Source organism: Tamandua tetradactyla, chromosome 20 (genome assembly GCF_023851605.1).
Source record: "Tamandua tetradactyla isolate mTamTet1 chromosome 20, mTamTet1.pri, whole genome shotgun sequence".
Classification (NCBI taxonomy): Eukaryota; Metazoa; Chordata; class Mammalia; order Pilosa; family Myrmecophagidae; genus Tamandua; species Tamandua tetradactyla.
Window position 1 is genome coordinate 17,745,617 of NC_135346.1, and position 16,298 is coordinate 17,761,914.

A 16,298-nucleotide genomic window follows, 5' to 3' on the forward strand; every position below is an offset into this window, starting at 1 on the left:
AAATACAAATGGCCAAAAGGCACATGAAGAGATGCTCAACGTCCCTGGCCATTAGAGAAATGCAAATCAAAACCACAATGAGATATCATCTCACACCCACCAGAAAGGCCATTATCAACAAAACAGAAAATGACAAGTGCTGGAGAGGATGTGGAGAAAGAGGCACACTTATTCATTGTTGGTGGGAATGTCAAATGGTGCAACCTCTGTGGAAGGCAGTTTGGCGGTTCCTCGAAAAGCTGAATATAGAATTGCCATACGACCCAACAATACCATTGCTAGGTATCTACTCAGAGGACATAAGGGCAAAGACACAAACTGACACTTTCCCACCGATATTTATAGCAGCATTATTTACAATTGCAAAGAGATGGAAACAGCCAAAATGTCCATCAATGATGAGTGGCTAAACAAACTGTGGTATATACATACGATGGAATATTATGCAGCTTTAAGACAGAATAAACTTTTGAAGTATGTAACAACATGGATGGACCTTGAGAACATTACGCTGAGTGAGACTAACCAAAAACTAAAGGAAAAATACTGTATGGTCTCACTGATATGAACTGACATTAGTGAATAAAGTTGGAATATGTCATTGGTAACAGAGACCCTCAGGAGATAGAAATAGGGTAAGACATTGGGTAATTGGAGCTGAAGGGATACAGACTGTGCAACAGGACTGGACACAAAAACTCAGAAATGGACAGCACAATACTACCTAACTGTAATGTAATTAGGTTAAAACACTGAATGACGCTGCATGTGAGAATGATAGAGGGAGGAGGGCTGTGGACATAAATGAAATCCGAAAGAAAGATAGATGTTAAAGATTGAGATGGTATAATCCAGGAATGCCTAGAGTGTATAATAATTGTGAAATGTACAATGTACAAATTTTAAAAATGTTTTTGCATGAGGAAGAACAAAGGAATGTCATTATTGCAGGGTGCTGAAGATAGATGATAGTTGATGCTTTGGGATATCACCTTGTGTGTGAGACTAGAGCAAAAAATGTTTGTTTGTTACAAGGTTTGTATTTTGACTGGAGCATTTCCTAGTATGGCTCATGTGGATAGTTTGATTGAATGTCATGGGTGCTTGGAATCTCAGGTAGGACATGAGATTTTTTTGGTTTGTCCAGAGTGATGCCCTGATGAATCCCAGAGTGATTTGATCGGTGACTGGAAAGGTATTTGTAGGCCCCCTTCAGGGAATGATGAGAGCGGGGAGAAATTCAACTTCCCCAAGTTGAATTCTTGATATTCTCACAAGCAGTGTGGACAACCAAAGCTATAGGCTGAGCCCCCAGTCTTGGGGTTTCTTCATATGAAACTTAACCCCACAAAGGATAGGTCAAGTCTACTTAAAATTTGGGCCTAAGAGTCACCCTCAGGAGAGCCTCTTTTGTTGCTCAGATGTGGCCTCTCTCTCCAGCCAACATGGCGAGCAGTCTCACCACTCTCCCCCTCTCTGCGTGGGACATGACTCCCAGGGGTGTGGACCTTCCTGGCAACGTGGGACAGAGATCCTGGAATGAGCTGAGACTCAGCATCAAGGGACTGAGAAAAACCCTAGAATGAGCTGAGAATTGACATCAAGGGATTGAGAGAATCTTCTCGACAAAAGGGGGAAGAGTGAAATGAGACTAAGTGTCAATCAATGGCTGAGAGATTCCAAACAGAGTTGAGAGGTTATCCTGGAGGTTATTCTTATGCATTAAGTAGATATCACCTTGTTGTTCAAGATGTAGTGGAGAGGCTGGAGGGAACTGCCTGAAAATGTAGAGCTGTGTTCCAGTAGCCATGTTTCTTGATGATGATTGAACAATGGTATAGCTTTCACAATGAGACTCTGTGAATGTGAAAACCTTGTGTCTGATGCTCCTTTTGGCTGCTGTGTCAACAGAAGAGTAGAACATATGCAATAAGAATAGATAATAGGGGGGAACAAATGTTAAAATAAATTTAGTTTGAAATGCTAGTGGTAAATGAAAGCAAGGGGTAAGGGGTATGGTATATATAATCTTTTTTTTCCCTCTATTATCATTTTATTTCTTTTTCTGTTGTCTTTTTATTTCTTTTTCTAAATTGATGCAAATGTTCTAAGAAATGATGAATATGCAACTATGTGATGATAAAAAAAAAAACCACAATGAGATATCATCTCACACCCACCAGAATGGCCATTATCAATAAAACAGAAAATGACAAGTGCTGGAGAGGATGTGGAGAAAGAGGCACATTTATCCACTGTTGGTGGGAATGTCAAATGGTGCAACCGCTGTGGAAGGCAGTTTGGCAGTTCCTCAAAAAAGCTGAATATAGAATTGCCATATGACCATTGCTAGGTATCTACTCAAAGGACATAAGGGCAAGGACACAAACGGACATTTGCACACCAATGTTTATAGCAGCATTATTTACAATTGCTAAGAGATGGAAACAGCCAACATATCCATCAACAGATGAGTGGCTATACAAACTGTAGTATATATATACGATGGAATATTATGCAGCTGTAAAACAGAAGAAAGTTATGAAGTATGCACCCTCCCCCTCTCTGCGTGGGACATGACTCCCAGGGGTGTGGATCTTCCTGGCAACGTGGGACAAAGATCCTGGAATGAGCTGAGACTCAGCATCAAAGGACTGAGAAAAACCCTAGAATGAGCTGAGAATTAACATCAAGAGACTGAGAGAACCTTCTCGACCAAAAGGGGGAAGAGTAAAATGAGACAAAGTGTCAATGACTGAGAGATTCCAAACAGAGTCAAGAGGTTATCCTGGAGGTTATTCTTATGCATTAAGTAGATATCACCTTGTTGTTCAAGATGTAGTGGAGAGGCTGGAGGGAATTGCCTGAAAATGTAGTGCAGTGTTCCAGTAGCCATGTTTCTTGATGATGATTGAACAATGATATGGCTTTCACGGTGGAACTCTGTGAATGTGAAAACCTTATGTCAGATGCTCCTTTTGGCTACTATATCAACAGAAGAGCAGAACATATGGAATAAAAATAAATAATAGGGGGAACAAATGTTAAAATAAATTCAGTTTGAAATAGTGGTAAATGAAAGCGAGGGGTTAGGGGTATGGTACATATAGTTTTTTTTTTCTCTATTATCATTTTATTTCTTTTTCCGTTGTCTTTTTATTTCTTTTTCTAAATCGATGCAAGTGTACTAAGAAATGATGAATATGCAACTATGTGATGATATTAAGAATTACTGATTATATATGTAGAATGGAATGATTTCTAAATGTTTTGTTAATTTTTTTTAATTAATAAAAAAATAAAAATAAAAAAAATAAAGAAGTTATGAAGTATGTAACAACATGGATGGACCTTGAGGACTTTATGCTGAGTGAGATTAGCCAAAAGCAAAAGGAAAAATACTATATGGTCTCACTGATATGAACTGACATTAATGAATAAACTTGGAATATTTCATTGGTAACAGAGACCATCAGGAAATAGAAATAGGGTAAGATATTGGGTAATTGGAGCTGAAGGGATACAAATTGTGCAACAGGGCTGAATATAAAAACTCATAAATGATAGCACAATACTACCTAGCTGTAATACAATTATGTTAGAACACTGAATGAAGCTGAATGTGAGAATGATAGAGGGACGAGGGCTGGGGGCATAAATGAAATCACAAAGAAAGATAGACAATAAAGATTGAGATGGTATAATCTAGGAATGCCTAGAGTGTATAATGATAGTGACTAAATGTACAAATTTTAAAAATGTTTTTGCATGAGGAAGAACAAAGGGATATCATTACGGCAGGGTGCTGAAAATAGATGGTAGTCAATATTTTAAAATTTCAACTTATGCATGAGACTGAAGCAAAAAGTGTTTATTTGGTACAAAATTTATATTTTGACTAGTGCATGTCCTAATACAACTTATGTAGATAGCTTGATTAAACACCATAAGTACTTGGAACCTTGGGTAGGACATGAGATCTTGTTGATTTGTATAGAGTGTTGCCCCAATGAATCCCAGAGTGATTTGATCAGTGAGTGGAAAAGTATTTGCAAAGTCCCCTTCGGGGAATGGTGAAAAAGGGGAAAAATTCAACTTCCCCAAGTTGAATTCTTGATATTCTCACAAGCAGAGTGGACAACCAAAGCTATAGACTGAGCCCCCAATCTTGGGGTTTGTTCATATGAAACTTAACCTCACAAAGGACAGGTCAAACCTACTTAAAATTAGGCCTAACATTCACCCCCAAGAGAGCCTCTTTAGTTGCTCAGATGTGGCCTCTGTCTCCAGCCAACAAAACAAGCAAACTCACCACCCTCCCCCTGTCTATGTGAGACATGACTCCCAGGGGTGTGGACCTTCCTGGCAACATGGGACAGAAAAGCTAGAATGAGCTGAGACTCAGCATCCAGGGATTGAGAAAACCTTCTCGACGAAAAGGGGGAAGAGGGAAATGAGACAAAGTGTCAATGGCTGAGAGACTCCAAACAGAGTTGAGAGGTTATCCTGGAGGTTATTCTTAAGCATTAAGTAGATATCACCTTGTTTTAGTCAAGATATAATGGAGAGGCTGGAGGGAACTGCCTGAAAACGTAGAGCTGTGTTCCAGTAGCCATGTTTCTTGATGATGATTGTATAAGGATATAGCTTTCACAATGTGACTGTGTGATTGTGAAAACCTTGTGTCTGATGCTCCTTTTATCTACCTTGTCAACAGACAAGTAGAACATATGGAATAAAAATAAATAATAGAGGGAGCAAATGTTAAAATAAATTTAGTTCGAAATGCTAGTGATCAATGAAAGCGAGGGATAAGGGGTATGGTATGTACAAATTTTTTTTTCTGTTTTCGTTTTATGTCTTTTTCTTACTAGATGCAAACGTTCCAAGAAATTATGATGATGATGAATTTGCAACTACATGATGATATTGTGAATTACTGATTATATATGTAGAATGATTTGATCAGTGAGTGGAAAAGTATTTGCAAAGAATGGTGAGAACGGGGGAAAATTCAACCTCCCCAAGTTGAATTCTTGATATTCTCACAAGCAGTGCAGACAACCAAAGCTGTAGGCTGAGCCCCTAGTCTTGGGGTTTGTTCACAGGAAACTTAACTCCACAAAGGATAGGTCAAGCCTACTTAAAATTAGGCCTAAGAGTCACCACCAAGAGAACCTCTTTTGTTGCTCAGATGTGGACTCTGTCTCCAGCCAACACAACAAGCAAACTCACCACTCTCCCCCTGTCTACGTGGGACATGACTCCCAGGGGTGTGGACCTTCCTAGCAATGTGGGACAGAAAACCTAGAATGAGCTGAGACCCATCATCAAGGGATTGAGAAAACCTTCTTGACCAAAAGGGGGAAGAGGGAAATGAGACAAAGTATCAATGGCTGTGTGATTCCAGAGTCAAGAGGTTATCCTGGAGGTTATTCTTACGCATTAAGTAGATATCACCTTGTTATTCAAGATGTAATGGAGAGGCTGGAGGGAACTGCCTGAAAACGTAGAACTGTGTTCCAGTAGCCATGTTTATTGAAGATGATTGTATAATGATATACCTTTCACAATGTGACTGTGTGATTGTGAAAACCTTGTGTCTGATGCTTCTTTTATCTACCTTGTCAACAGATGAGTAGAACATATGGAATAAAAATAAATAATAGGGGGAACAAATGTTAAAATAAATTTAGTTTGAAATGCTAGTGATCAATGAAAGGGAGGGGTAAGGGGTATGGTATGTAAATTTTTTTTTCTTTTTCTGTTTTTGTTCTATTTTTCTGTTGTCATTTTATTTCTTTTTCTGAATTGATGCAAACGTTCTAAGAAATGATCATGATGATGAATACACAACTATGTGATGAAATTGTGAATTACTGATTATATATGTAAAACGAATGAGCATATATTAAGGATGTTTGCATTTCTTTCTTGTAATTTTTTTAAATTAATAAAAAATTATTTTAAAAATTGCAAATAAAATCCAACAGCACTTTAAAAACACAACACATGACAAATTGGGGTTTATTCCAGGCAAGGAAGGGCGGTTAAACACAAGAAAATCAATCACTGTACTATGACATATTAACAAATCGAAAGGGAAAAATCACATGATCATCTCGATTGATGCTGAAAAAGCATTCTACAAAATCCAGCATCCTTTTATGATAAAACACGTCAAAAGGTGCAAGTCAAAGGAAACTTCCTTAATATCATAAAGGGCATATGTATTAGTTAGGGTTCTCTAGAGAAACAGAATCAACAGGGAACACTTGCAAATATAAAATTTATAAAAGTGTCTCACGTGACCATAGGAACGCAGATTCCAAAATCCACAGGGCAGGCTGCGAAGCTGATGACTCCAATGGATGGCCTGGATGAACTCCACAGGAGAGGCTCGCCAGCCAAAGCAGGAATGCAACTTATCTCCTCTGAGTCCTCCTTAAAAGGCTTCCCATGATTGCATTTAGCATCACTAATTGCAGAAGACACTCCCCTTTGGCTGATCACAAATGGAATCAGCTGTGGATGTAGCTAACGTGATCATAACCTAATCCTATGAAATGTCCTCATTGCAACAGACAGGCCAGTGCTTACCCAATCAGACGAACAGGTACCACAACATGGCCAAGTTGACACCTGTCCCTAGCCATGACAGTCCACCCCTTGTCAACTTGGCACCTATACCTTAGATTTCCAAATGAAAACAAAAATAAGCACACATTTTTTCTTTTACCTGACAATACTCAACTGTCCTGCATATAACTGGAAACACATTAAATCTCTCCAGAATAGGGTGCAAATCCTTGGACAACATTCATTCTTAAACTTGATATCTTACAACTTAAATAGTATAACACAAACAAAACAGCATTACAGTCCTCGTTTCTGTAACTGATCACGTGGTCGAAGTTCATATTTATCACTACCTTCTTCCACTACCCATTCCATGTTCCCTTTCCCCTCAGCAAGCACTTCAGCTGGCCGTGGTTCTTTGCCTGGTGGGGTGACCCAAACCTTCATTCCTGAAGTCTCAGAGCCATTAGTGGTCCTGCCTGGATTGTGTTGTTGCAGTTTGCCATTGATTTTAATCACAGGGCATGGTAGTACTAATAGACGCCCCAGGGGATCTCCTATATTCCAAGAAAACTCTTCTTTACCTCCATTATGTAGTTGCAGTCCTACTTCCTTCTGATAGTCAGGGTCAATTACCCCAGACAATAATGTAATTCCCTTCTTGGTGTGTTGATCCAGAGGCATAAGTAGCCCAAAGTGGCCAGGTGGCAATCTTAACTTCCAGTTCAGTGGTATCACTGTTGTTTCTCCTGGAGAAAGCACACCCCGTTTTGGAACTAAAACCTGTAGACCAGCAGAACTCAGGGTAGCAGGGACAGGAAGCAAAAATTTTCCCAGTGGATCACTAGGAGTAATAGTGAGTGGCACCACACCCATTTCCACCCCTTGGTTCCTGGACCCATGGATCCTGGCTATGGGAGAAACAGCACCATACAGTGGACGCTGATTCAGAGCATACACAGCTTCCTGGAGAACATTACCCCAGCCTTTCAAGTTTTTGCCACCTAGTTGGCACCGTAATTGAGTTTTCAAAAGGCCATTCCACCGTTCTATCAATCCAGCTGCTTCTGGATGATGGGGAACATGGTAAGACCAGAGAATTCCATGAGCATGTGCCCATTCCCGCACTTCATTTGCTGTGAAGTGTGTTCCTTGATCCGAAGCAATGCTATGTGGAATACCATGGCGATGGATAAGGCATTCTGTAAGCCCACGGATAGTAGTTTTGGCAGAAGCATTGCGTGCAGGGAAAGCAAACCCATATCCAGAGTATGTGTCTATTCCAGTTAGAACAAATCGCTGCCCCTTCCATGAAGGGAGTGGTCCAATGTAATCAACCTGCCACCATGTAGCTGGCTGGTCACCTCGGGGAATGGTGCCATATCGGGGGCTGAGTGTGGGTCTCTGCTGCTGGCAGATTGGGCACTCAGCAGTGGCTGTAGCCAGGTCAGCCTTGGTGAGTGGAAGTCCATGCTGCTGAGCCCATGCATAACCTCCATCCCTACCACCATGACCACTTTGTTCATGAGCCCATTGGGCAATAACAGGAGTTGCTGGGGAAACAGGCTGACTGGTATCCATAGAACGGGTCATCTTATCCACTTGATTATTAAAATCTTCCTCTGCTGAAGTCACCCTCTGGTGTGCATTCACATGGGACACAAATATCTTCATGTTTTTAGCCCACTCAGAAAGGTCTATCCACATACTTCTTCCCCAGACCTCTTTGTCACCAATTTTCCAATTATGGTCTTTCCAAGTCCCTGACCATCCAGCCAAACCATTAGCAACAGCCCATGAGTCAGTATACAAACGCACCTCTGGCCAGTTTTCCTTCCAAGCAAAATGAACAACCAGGTGCACTGCTCGAAGTTCTGCCCACTGGGAGGATTTCCCCTCACCACTGTCCTTTAAAGACACCCCAGAAAGGGGTTGTAATGCTGCAGCTGTCCACTTTCGGGTGGTACCTGCATATCGTGCTGAACCATCTGTAAACCAGGCCCGAGTTTTCTCTTCCTCAGTCAATTCACTGTAAAGAACTCCCCAAGAGGCCATAGCTCTGGTCTGGGAAAGAGAAGGTAATGTGGCAGCAGGAGTGGAAACCATGGGCATCTGTGCCACTTCTTCATGTAACTTACTTGTGCCTTCAGGACCTGCTCTGGCTCTATCTCGTATATACCATTTCCACTTTACAATAGAGTGCTGCTGTGCACGCCCAACTTTATGGCTTGGTGGGTCAGACAACACCCAACTCATGATAGGCAACTCAGGTCTCATGGTAACTTGGTGGCCCATGGTTAAGCGTTCAGTCTCTACTAAGGCCCAGTAGCAGGCCAAAAGCTGTTTCTCAAAAGGAGAGTAGTTATCTGCAGCAGATGGTAAGGCTTTGCTCCAAAATCCTAAGGGTCTGCGTTGTGATTCTCCTACTGGGGCCTGCCAAAGGCTCCAGACAGCATCTCTATTTGCCACTGACACTTCCAGCACCATTGGATCTGCTGGATCATATGGCCCAAGTGGCAGAGCAGCTTGCACAGCAGCCTGGACCTGTCGCAGAGCCTCCTCTTGTTCAGGTCCCCACTCAAAATTGGCAGCTTTTCTGGTCACTCGATAAATGGGCCGGAGTAGCACACCCAAATGAGGAATATGTTGTCGCCAAAATCCAAAAAGACCAACTAGGCGTTGTGCCTCTTTTTTGGTTGTGGGAGGGGCCAGATGCAGCAATTTATCCTTCACCTTAGAAGGGATATCTCGACAAGCCCCACACCACTGGACACCTAGAAATTTTACTGAGGTGGAAGGCCCCTGTATTTTTGTTGGATTTATCTCCCATCCTCTGACACGCAAATGCCTTACCAGTAAATCTAGAGTAGTTGCTACTTCTTGTTCACTAGGTCCAATCAACATGATATCATCAATATAATGGACCAGTGTGATGTCTTGTGGGAGGCAGAAACGATCAAGGTCTCTGCGAACAAGATTATGACATAGGGCTGGAGAGTTGATATACCCCTGAGGTAGGACAGTGAAAGTATATTGCTGACCTTGCCAGCTGAAAGCAAACTGTTTCTGGTGGTCCTTACTAATAGCTATTGAGAAAAAAGCATTTGCCAGATCAATAGCTGCATACCAGGTACCAGGGGATGTATTGATTTGCTCAAGCAATGATACTACATCTGGAACAGCAGCTGCAATTGGAGTTACCACCTGGTTGAGTTTACGATAATCCACTGTCATTCTCCAAGACCCATCTGTTTTCTGCACAGGCCAAATAGGAGAGTTGAATGGGGATGTGGTGGGAATCACCACCCCTGCATCTTTCAAGTCCTTAAGAGTGGCAGTAATCTCTGCAATCCCTCCAGGAATACGGTATTGCTTTTGATTTACTATTTTGCTTGGTAGGGGCAGTTCTAGTGGCTTCCACTTGGCCTTTCCCACCATAATAGTCCTCACTGCATGAGTTAGAGAACCAACGTGGGGATTCTGCCAGTTGCTCAGTATGTCTATGCCAATTATACATTCCGGAACTGGGGAAATAACTACAGGATGGGTCCGGGGGCCCACTGGACCCACTGTGAGACGGACCTGAGCTAAAACTCCATTGATCACCTGGCCTCCATAAGCCCCCACTCTGACTGGTGGTCCAGAGTGACGTTTTGGGTCCCCTGGAATTAATGTCACTTCTGAACCAGTGTCTAATAATCCCCGAAATATCTGATCATTTCCTTTTCCCCAATGCACAGTTACCCTGGTAAAAGGCCGTCGGTCTCCTTGAGGAAGACTTAGAGGAAGGTCAACAGTATAAATTTGTGGCAGTGTAACAGGTTTCTTCCCCATAGGGACCTGGCCTCCCCTTCATTCAAGGGGCTCAGGGTCTGTAAACTGTTTCAAGTCTGGAAATTGATTAAGGGGCCGTGATTCTGTGTTTTTGTAATTCAGGTTAGACTTCTGTTCCCTTGACCTAGAACTCTTTTGTTTATACAGCTCCAACAAGAATTTAGTAGACTGCCCTTCTATTGTATTTCTAGGCACCCCATGATTTACTAGCCAATGCCACAAATCTCTGCGTGTCATATAATTTTGATGCCTCCTTTGAGTTTGTTGTCTATTATAATACCCACGTCTACCCTGTCTTTGGTGATTAAGTGCTGCCACCTGGCTTCTGCCAACTCGGGATCCTGTCATCCCCATTGTGTTTAAGGATTCCAGCTCAGTGACAGCAGTTCCTACAGTAATATCTGACCTACAGAGAATTGCAACCACAGAGCTCTTGAGGGATGATGGTGCTAGTCTCACAAACTTATTTCTCACTGTTCTGGTAAAAGGTGCATCTTCTGGACATTCCTGGGGTGTAAGAGCAGGCTTTGCATGATAAATCCACTCTAACATCCCAATCTCTCTAAGCCTCTGGATCCCCTCATCTACATTATACCAGGGCAGTTCTGGCATTTCAACCTCAGGTAATGTTGGCCACCTTTTGATCCATGTTTCAACCAACCACCCAAACAAGCTGTTAACACCTTTTCTAACTGCTCTAGCTATAACATTGAATGCAGAATCTCTGCTTAGTGGGCCCATATCAATAAATTCAGCCTGATCCAGCCTTATATTCCTCCCACCATTATCCCACACTCTTAAAATCCATTGCCACACATATTCCCCTGATTTCTGTCTATATAAATTGGAAAACTCACACAGTTCTTTTGGAGTATAACGTACCTCCTCATGTGTGATACTTTGTACCTCACCTTTAGGGGCCTGTTGGGACTTTAGTCTAGTTATAGGTCTAGAAGAAATGAGGGGTGGTGGGGGTGGGTCATGAAAAGAATTAGAAATATCTTCCAAGCCATTTGCTTCAGGGCTTTCATTTGCAGTTTCATCTGGTGAAACAGGATTAATAACTCTAGGGCTAATCCCTTCAGGAGGAGGTTGGGTGGCCAATTCCTCAAGGCAGGCTGAAGGTGGGGCGGCTATGTCCTCAGGGCAGACTATTACAGGGTTATCTAAAGAAGGCTCAGCATGGTCTAGGGTTTCAACCTCACCCCCAACATCATTATCAATCCATATGTCACCATCCCATTTTTCAGGGTCCCACTCCTTTCCAATCAATGCCCTCACTTTAACGGCAGACACCATGCAAGACTGAGATTTCAGTTTACGTTGTAAAGTTGCTACTCTAACAATAAGATTCTGAGTCTGATTTTCAGAGATCTCAAGTCTACGGCTACAGGAAATAAAATTTTCCTTGAGGATACTCATAGAAACCTCTACATCTTTCAGACGGCACTTAAGCTTCTTGTTTGAAGCCTTAAGCCCATCCCTTTCACCCTTTAATGCAGACAGTGTATCTAACAACAACCAACCAACATCTCTATAACTCTTATTTCTACAAAACTCTGTAAAGGTGTCAAGAACATTATCCCCCAGAGTCTGGCTTCGTACAAGTGAAGCATTAGGAGAATCGAATGATGATATTTTGACTATCTCCTTTGCCAACTCAGTCCATGGATTGGGAGTGTCATTCTGATTATGGGAATCAGAGTCCTTAGTGTCTCTGAGCCCAGTCAGAGTAGAAAACCATTCATAAAAACCCATTTTTAAGATTCTGTTCCTTAAGAACCACTCCTGGTACCAAGATGTATTAGTTAGGGTTCTCTAGAGAAACAGAATCAACAGGGAACACTTGCAAATATAAAATTTATAAAAGTGTCTCACGTGACCGTAGGAACGCAGATTCCAAAATCCACAGGGCAGGCTGCGAAGCTGATGACTCCAATGGATGGCCTGGATGAACTCCACAGGAGAGGCTCGCCAGCCAAAGCAGGAATGCAACTTATCTCCTCTGAGTCCTCCTTAAAAGGCTTCCCATGATTGCATTTAGCATCACTAATTGCAGAAGACACTCCCCTTTGGCTGATCACAAATGGAATCAGCTGTGGATGTAGCTAACGTGATCATAACCTAATCCTATGAAATGTCCTCATTGCAACAGACAGGCCAGTGCTTACCCAATCAGATGAACAGGTACCACAACATGGCCAAGTTGACACCTGTCCCTAACCATGACAGCATATATGAAAAATTCACAGCCAACCTTATACTCAATGGTGAGAGACTGAAAGCCTTTCCCCTGTGATTGGGAATGAGACAAGGATGCCCACTGTCACCACTATTATCCAACATTGTACTAGAAGTTCTAGCTAGAGCAATCAGGCAAGAAAAAACAAATAAAAGGCATCCAAAATAGAAAGGAAGTAGTAAAACTTTCATTCTTTATAGATGACATAATCCTATACTTGGAAAATCCTGAGAAATCTATGACAAAGTTACTTGAGTTAATAAACAAATTCACCAAAGTGGTGGGATAAAAGATTAATGTGCCAAAATCAGTAATGATTCTATACATGAGTAATGACCCAACTGAGGAGAGAGTTAAAGGAAAAAATTCCATTCACAATAGCAAACAAAAGAATCAAGTATCCGGGAATAACTTAACCAGGGATGTAAAGGACCTGTACACAGAAAACTGCATAACATTGCTAAAAGAAATCAAAGATCTTAATAGATGAAGACAGTCATGCTCATAGATAGAAAAGCTAAATATCATTAAGATGTTAATTCTACTCAAATTGAATCTACAGATTCAATGCAATACTAATAAAATTCCAACAAACCACTTCGAAGACTCGGAAAAGCTAATTATCAAATTCAATTGGAAGGGAAAAGGGACATGAATAGCCAAAAACAAACTGAAAAAGAATGAAATGGGAGGATTTAAACTTTCTGATTTTAAAGCTTATTATAAAGCCACAGTGGTTAAAACAGCATGGTGCTAGCAAAAAGATAGATACATTAATCAATGGACTCAAATTGAGAGTTCGAAAATAGACACCCAGATCTATGGTCAATTGATCTTCAACAAGATCCTCAAATTCACTGAGCTGGAACAGAATAGTCTTTTCAATAAATGGTGCTCGGAGAACCAGATAACCATAGCAAAAGGACAGAAAAAGGACCCTGTCCTAGTTTGCTAGCTGCCAGAATGCAATATACCAGAAACAGAATGGCTTTTTAAAAGGAGAATTTAATAAGTTACTAGCTTACAGTTCTAAGGCCGAGAAAATGTCCCAATTAAAGCAAGTCTATAGAAATGTCCAATTTAAGGCATCCAGGGAAAGATACCTTGGTTCAAGGAGGCCAATGAAGCTCAGAGTTTCTCTCTCAAGTAGAAGGGCACATGGTGAACACGGTCAGGGTTCCTCTCTCATCTGTAAGGGCACATGGTGAACATGGCATCATCTGCTAGCTTCTTCTCCTGGCTTTCTGTTTCATGAAACTCCCCGGGAGGCATTTTCCTTCTTCATCTCCAAAGGTCGCTGGCTTTGTATATATGTTATATTTCACAATTAAAAAAAACAGTTTATTATAAAAGGCAGTGTTGCCAACCATCTTAAAGTTGACACCCATTAAGGCATTTCTATTTTTTATTCTTTTTTTTAAAAATTACAAAAGCAGTAATATGAACAGTTTGTTTGCCTAAATCAGGCCAATCTAGGAACAGGTATTGATTCTGATTTTATCATTTAAGTCTCTTTTAATCTAAAGCAGAGATTGCCTATCTTCTGGATTTTTCCAGTTGCTTCTTTACATTATCTTTTAGAAGGTCAATATTTCTCCTGTAATACTGAAAGCTGGGAGTTTGACCTAAAGTCTTGATAATTTTGAGGTACACATTTTTGGTTAGAACACCTTATAGATGAATAGTATATTTCATTCTGTTTCAAACCAGGAGATATTCCCTAATATCATCTAATATTTAGTACATATCTAAATTTCCTGAATTGCCCCCTCAAGGTCTTTTATAGATTTTCCTTTTTTGTAACCAGGATCCAATCAAGATTCATTCATTGCATTTGATTAAGATGTCTCTTTATTCCCTCTACATTTAGAATAGTTTCTCCATACCTCTACTTTTTAAAAATGACATTAACTTTTTGAAGAGAAGACACTAGTTGAAATATTTACTCTTAATAAAAGTGCTTTACAACCTAGATTTCTCAAGTAAATAGAAATTTCTTTCAGAATTTTACAACATTTAAAAATAATTAGTATCTCCACACAAAAGGGTAATTGGTAAAACACTGGACTATTTGGTAGGGTGACCAGTAATTCTGGTTGCCTGGGACTGAGGGGATTCCCAAGTTGTAGAACTTTCCGTGATACAACCTGAAAGCCCTAAGCAAACCAGGATGAACTTTCACCCTATTGTTTGGTTACCACTGGAGCGTACTTAATAATGTTTAGGAAATAGTGATGTGTTTGGTTAAAATAATTCCCTATGTTCGAGACTGAATCATGTTCTCCATACAAAATGCATGTTGAGGTCCCAACCCCTGGCCCTGTGGGTGGAAAACATTTGTAAATAGGAACTTTGAAGATATTATTAGTTAAGGTATGCCCAAACTGAATCAGGGTGGACTTTAATCCTATACGGCTTAAGTCCTACAAGCAAAGGAAATTGGACACAGAAGAAGCAACCACAGGGAACAACCAGAAGCTGGAAGTCAACAGAATACAGAATAGAAAAGAGAAGGCATCACCATGTGCAATGACGTGTGACACAAAAGCCAAGGAATCCCAAAGACTACCAGCCAGTTCCTCCTGGAGCCCCAGGAGGAAGTAAGCCTTCTAAGACTCTGAAACCATAAGCCAACATATTTCTGTACTTAAACCAACCCATAGTACAATATTTGTTTTAGCTCTTGGGAAACTAAAACACCCTGGGGTTCTGGCTATTTTCATTGTATCAAACAATTATTTGTATACTTGCACCTTTATAACTAGATTGTCTGTATTATGCATTAATTACCCTCTACATATAGGATATATGCTTGGGAAAATATCATCACTAAAATTCCATATCTTACTTATTAAACTTTAAAAAATAATCTAACAGCAGTTTACATCAGCCTTCTATTGCTTAATTTTACACCATTGCTAAAATCATGCCCTAAACTTACATTTTACTTTAGATAATGTTATCTGCTGCTTAGGATATAGTTATTACTTTAAAACTTTATTTTTTAGAAATATATTTCATATGTAGTTACATAAACCCTTAAGAATTAAGTTTTTTTTTTTTTTTAAAGCAGAGGCATAGCGTTTTACAGTAAGATAGTTTGTATTTGTTCTTCAGAGGACTTTATTTTCAGGTTCTTCTACAATTGTATGGTGACAAAGTTTAGGTTTGTTGGGATTATTTTTTAGTAACCAATCAGCTAGCCAAATCTATGGAAAAAAGAAAAAAATCTTGAGTTAATAAACAATTAAATAATTCATTTCAATATATATTATATCAATTTAAAGCATATACAGTTTTCAGAATCACTTTTAAGAAATAAATCACTTACAAATAATGAGACAATAACCATTAAAAATTGAAACATTAAGTTTTTTAATGCAATTTTATTGAAATATATTCACACAGCATAGAAACCATCCGAAGTATACAATCACTGGTTCATAATATCATCATATAGTTGTGAAACACTAAGTTTCATATTATGCAAGATTGTCAAGTATTTATAGAAGTTCAACTATTCATTGTGGACCTGTTGTTAGAGCATACACATTCATGTACCAGAATACATGTCCAATTACAAAATTTAATAAAGGGAGGATTCATAAATCACTGTACAAGGGACAACTGGTTAGGAAAAAAA

The 16,298-nt window shown here is 40.2% G+C and overlaps 1 protein-coding gene across 4 annotated transcripts in view; it reads right to left on the minus strand.

Moving 5' to 3' along the window:
• Positions 1 to 15,677: 15,677 nt before the first annotated feature.
• NME5 (NME/NM23 family member 5) overlaps positions 15,678 to 16,298 on the minus strand; it is a 32,957-nt gene continuing 32,336 nt past the window's right edge. For 2 of the 4 annotated variants that reach the window (XM_077138043.1, XM_077138042.1), the window contains exon 6: positions 15,678 to 15,864. In XM_077138043.1, coding sequence (XP_076994158.1) covers positions 15,769 to 15,864 — 96 coding nt within the window. In that variant the 3' untranslated portion in view covers positions 15,678 to 15,768. The remainder of the gene's footprint in view (positions 15,865 to 16,298) is intronic. The other 2 variants (XM_077138045.1, XM_077138044.1) reach the window with 2 other exon arrangements.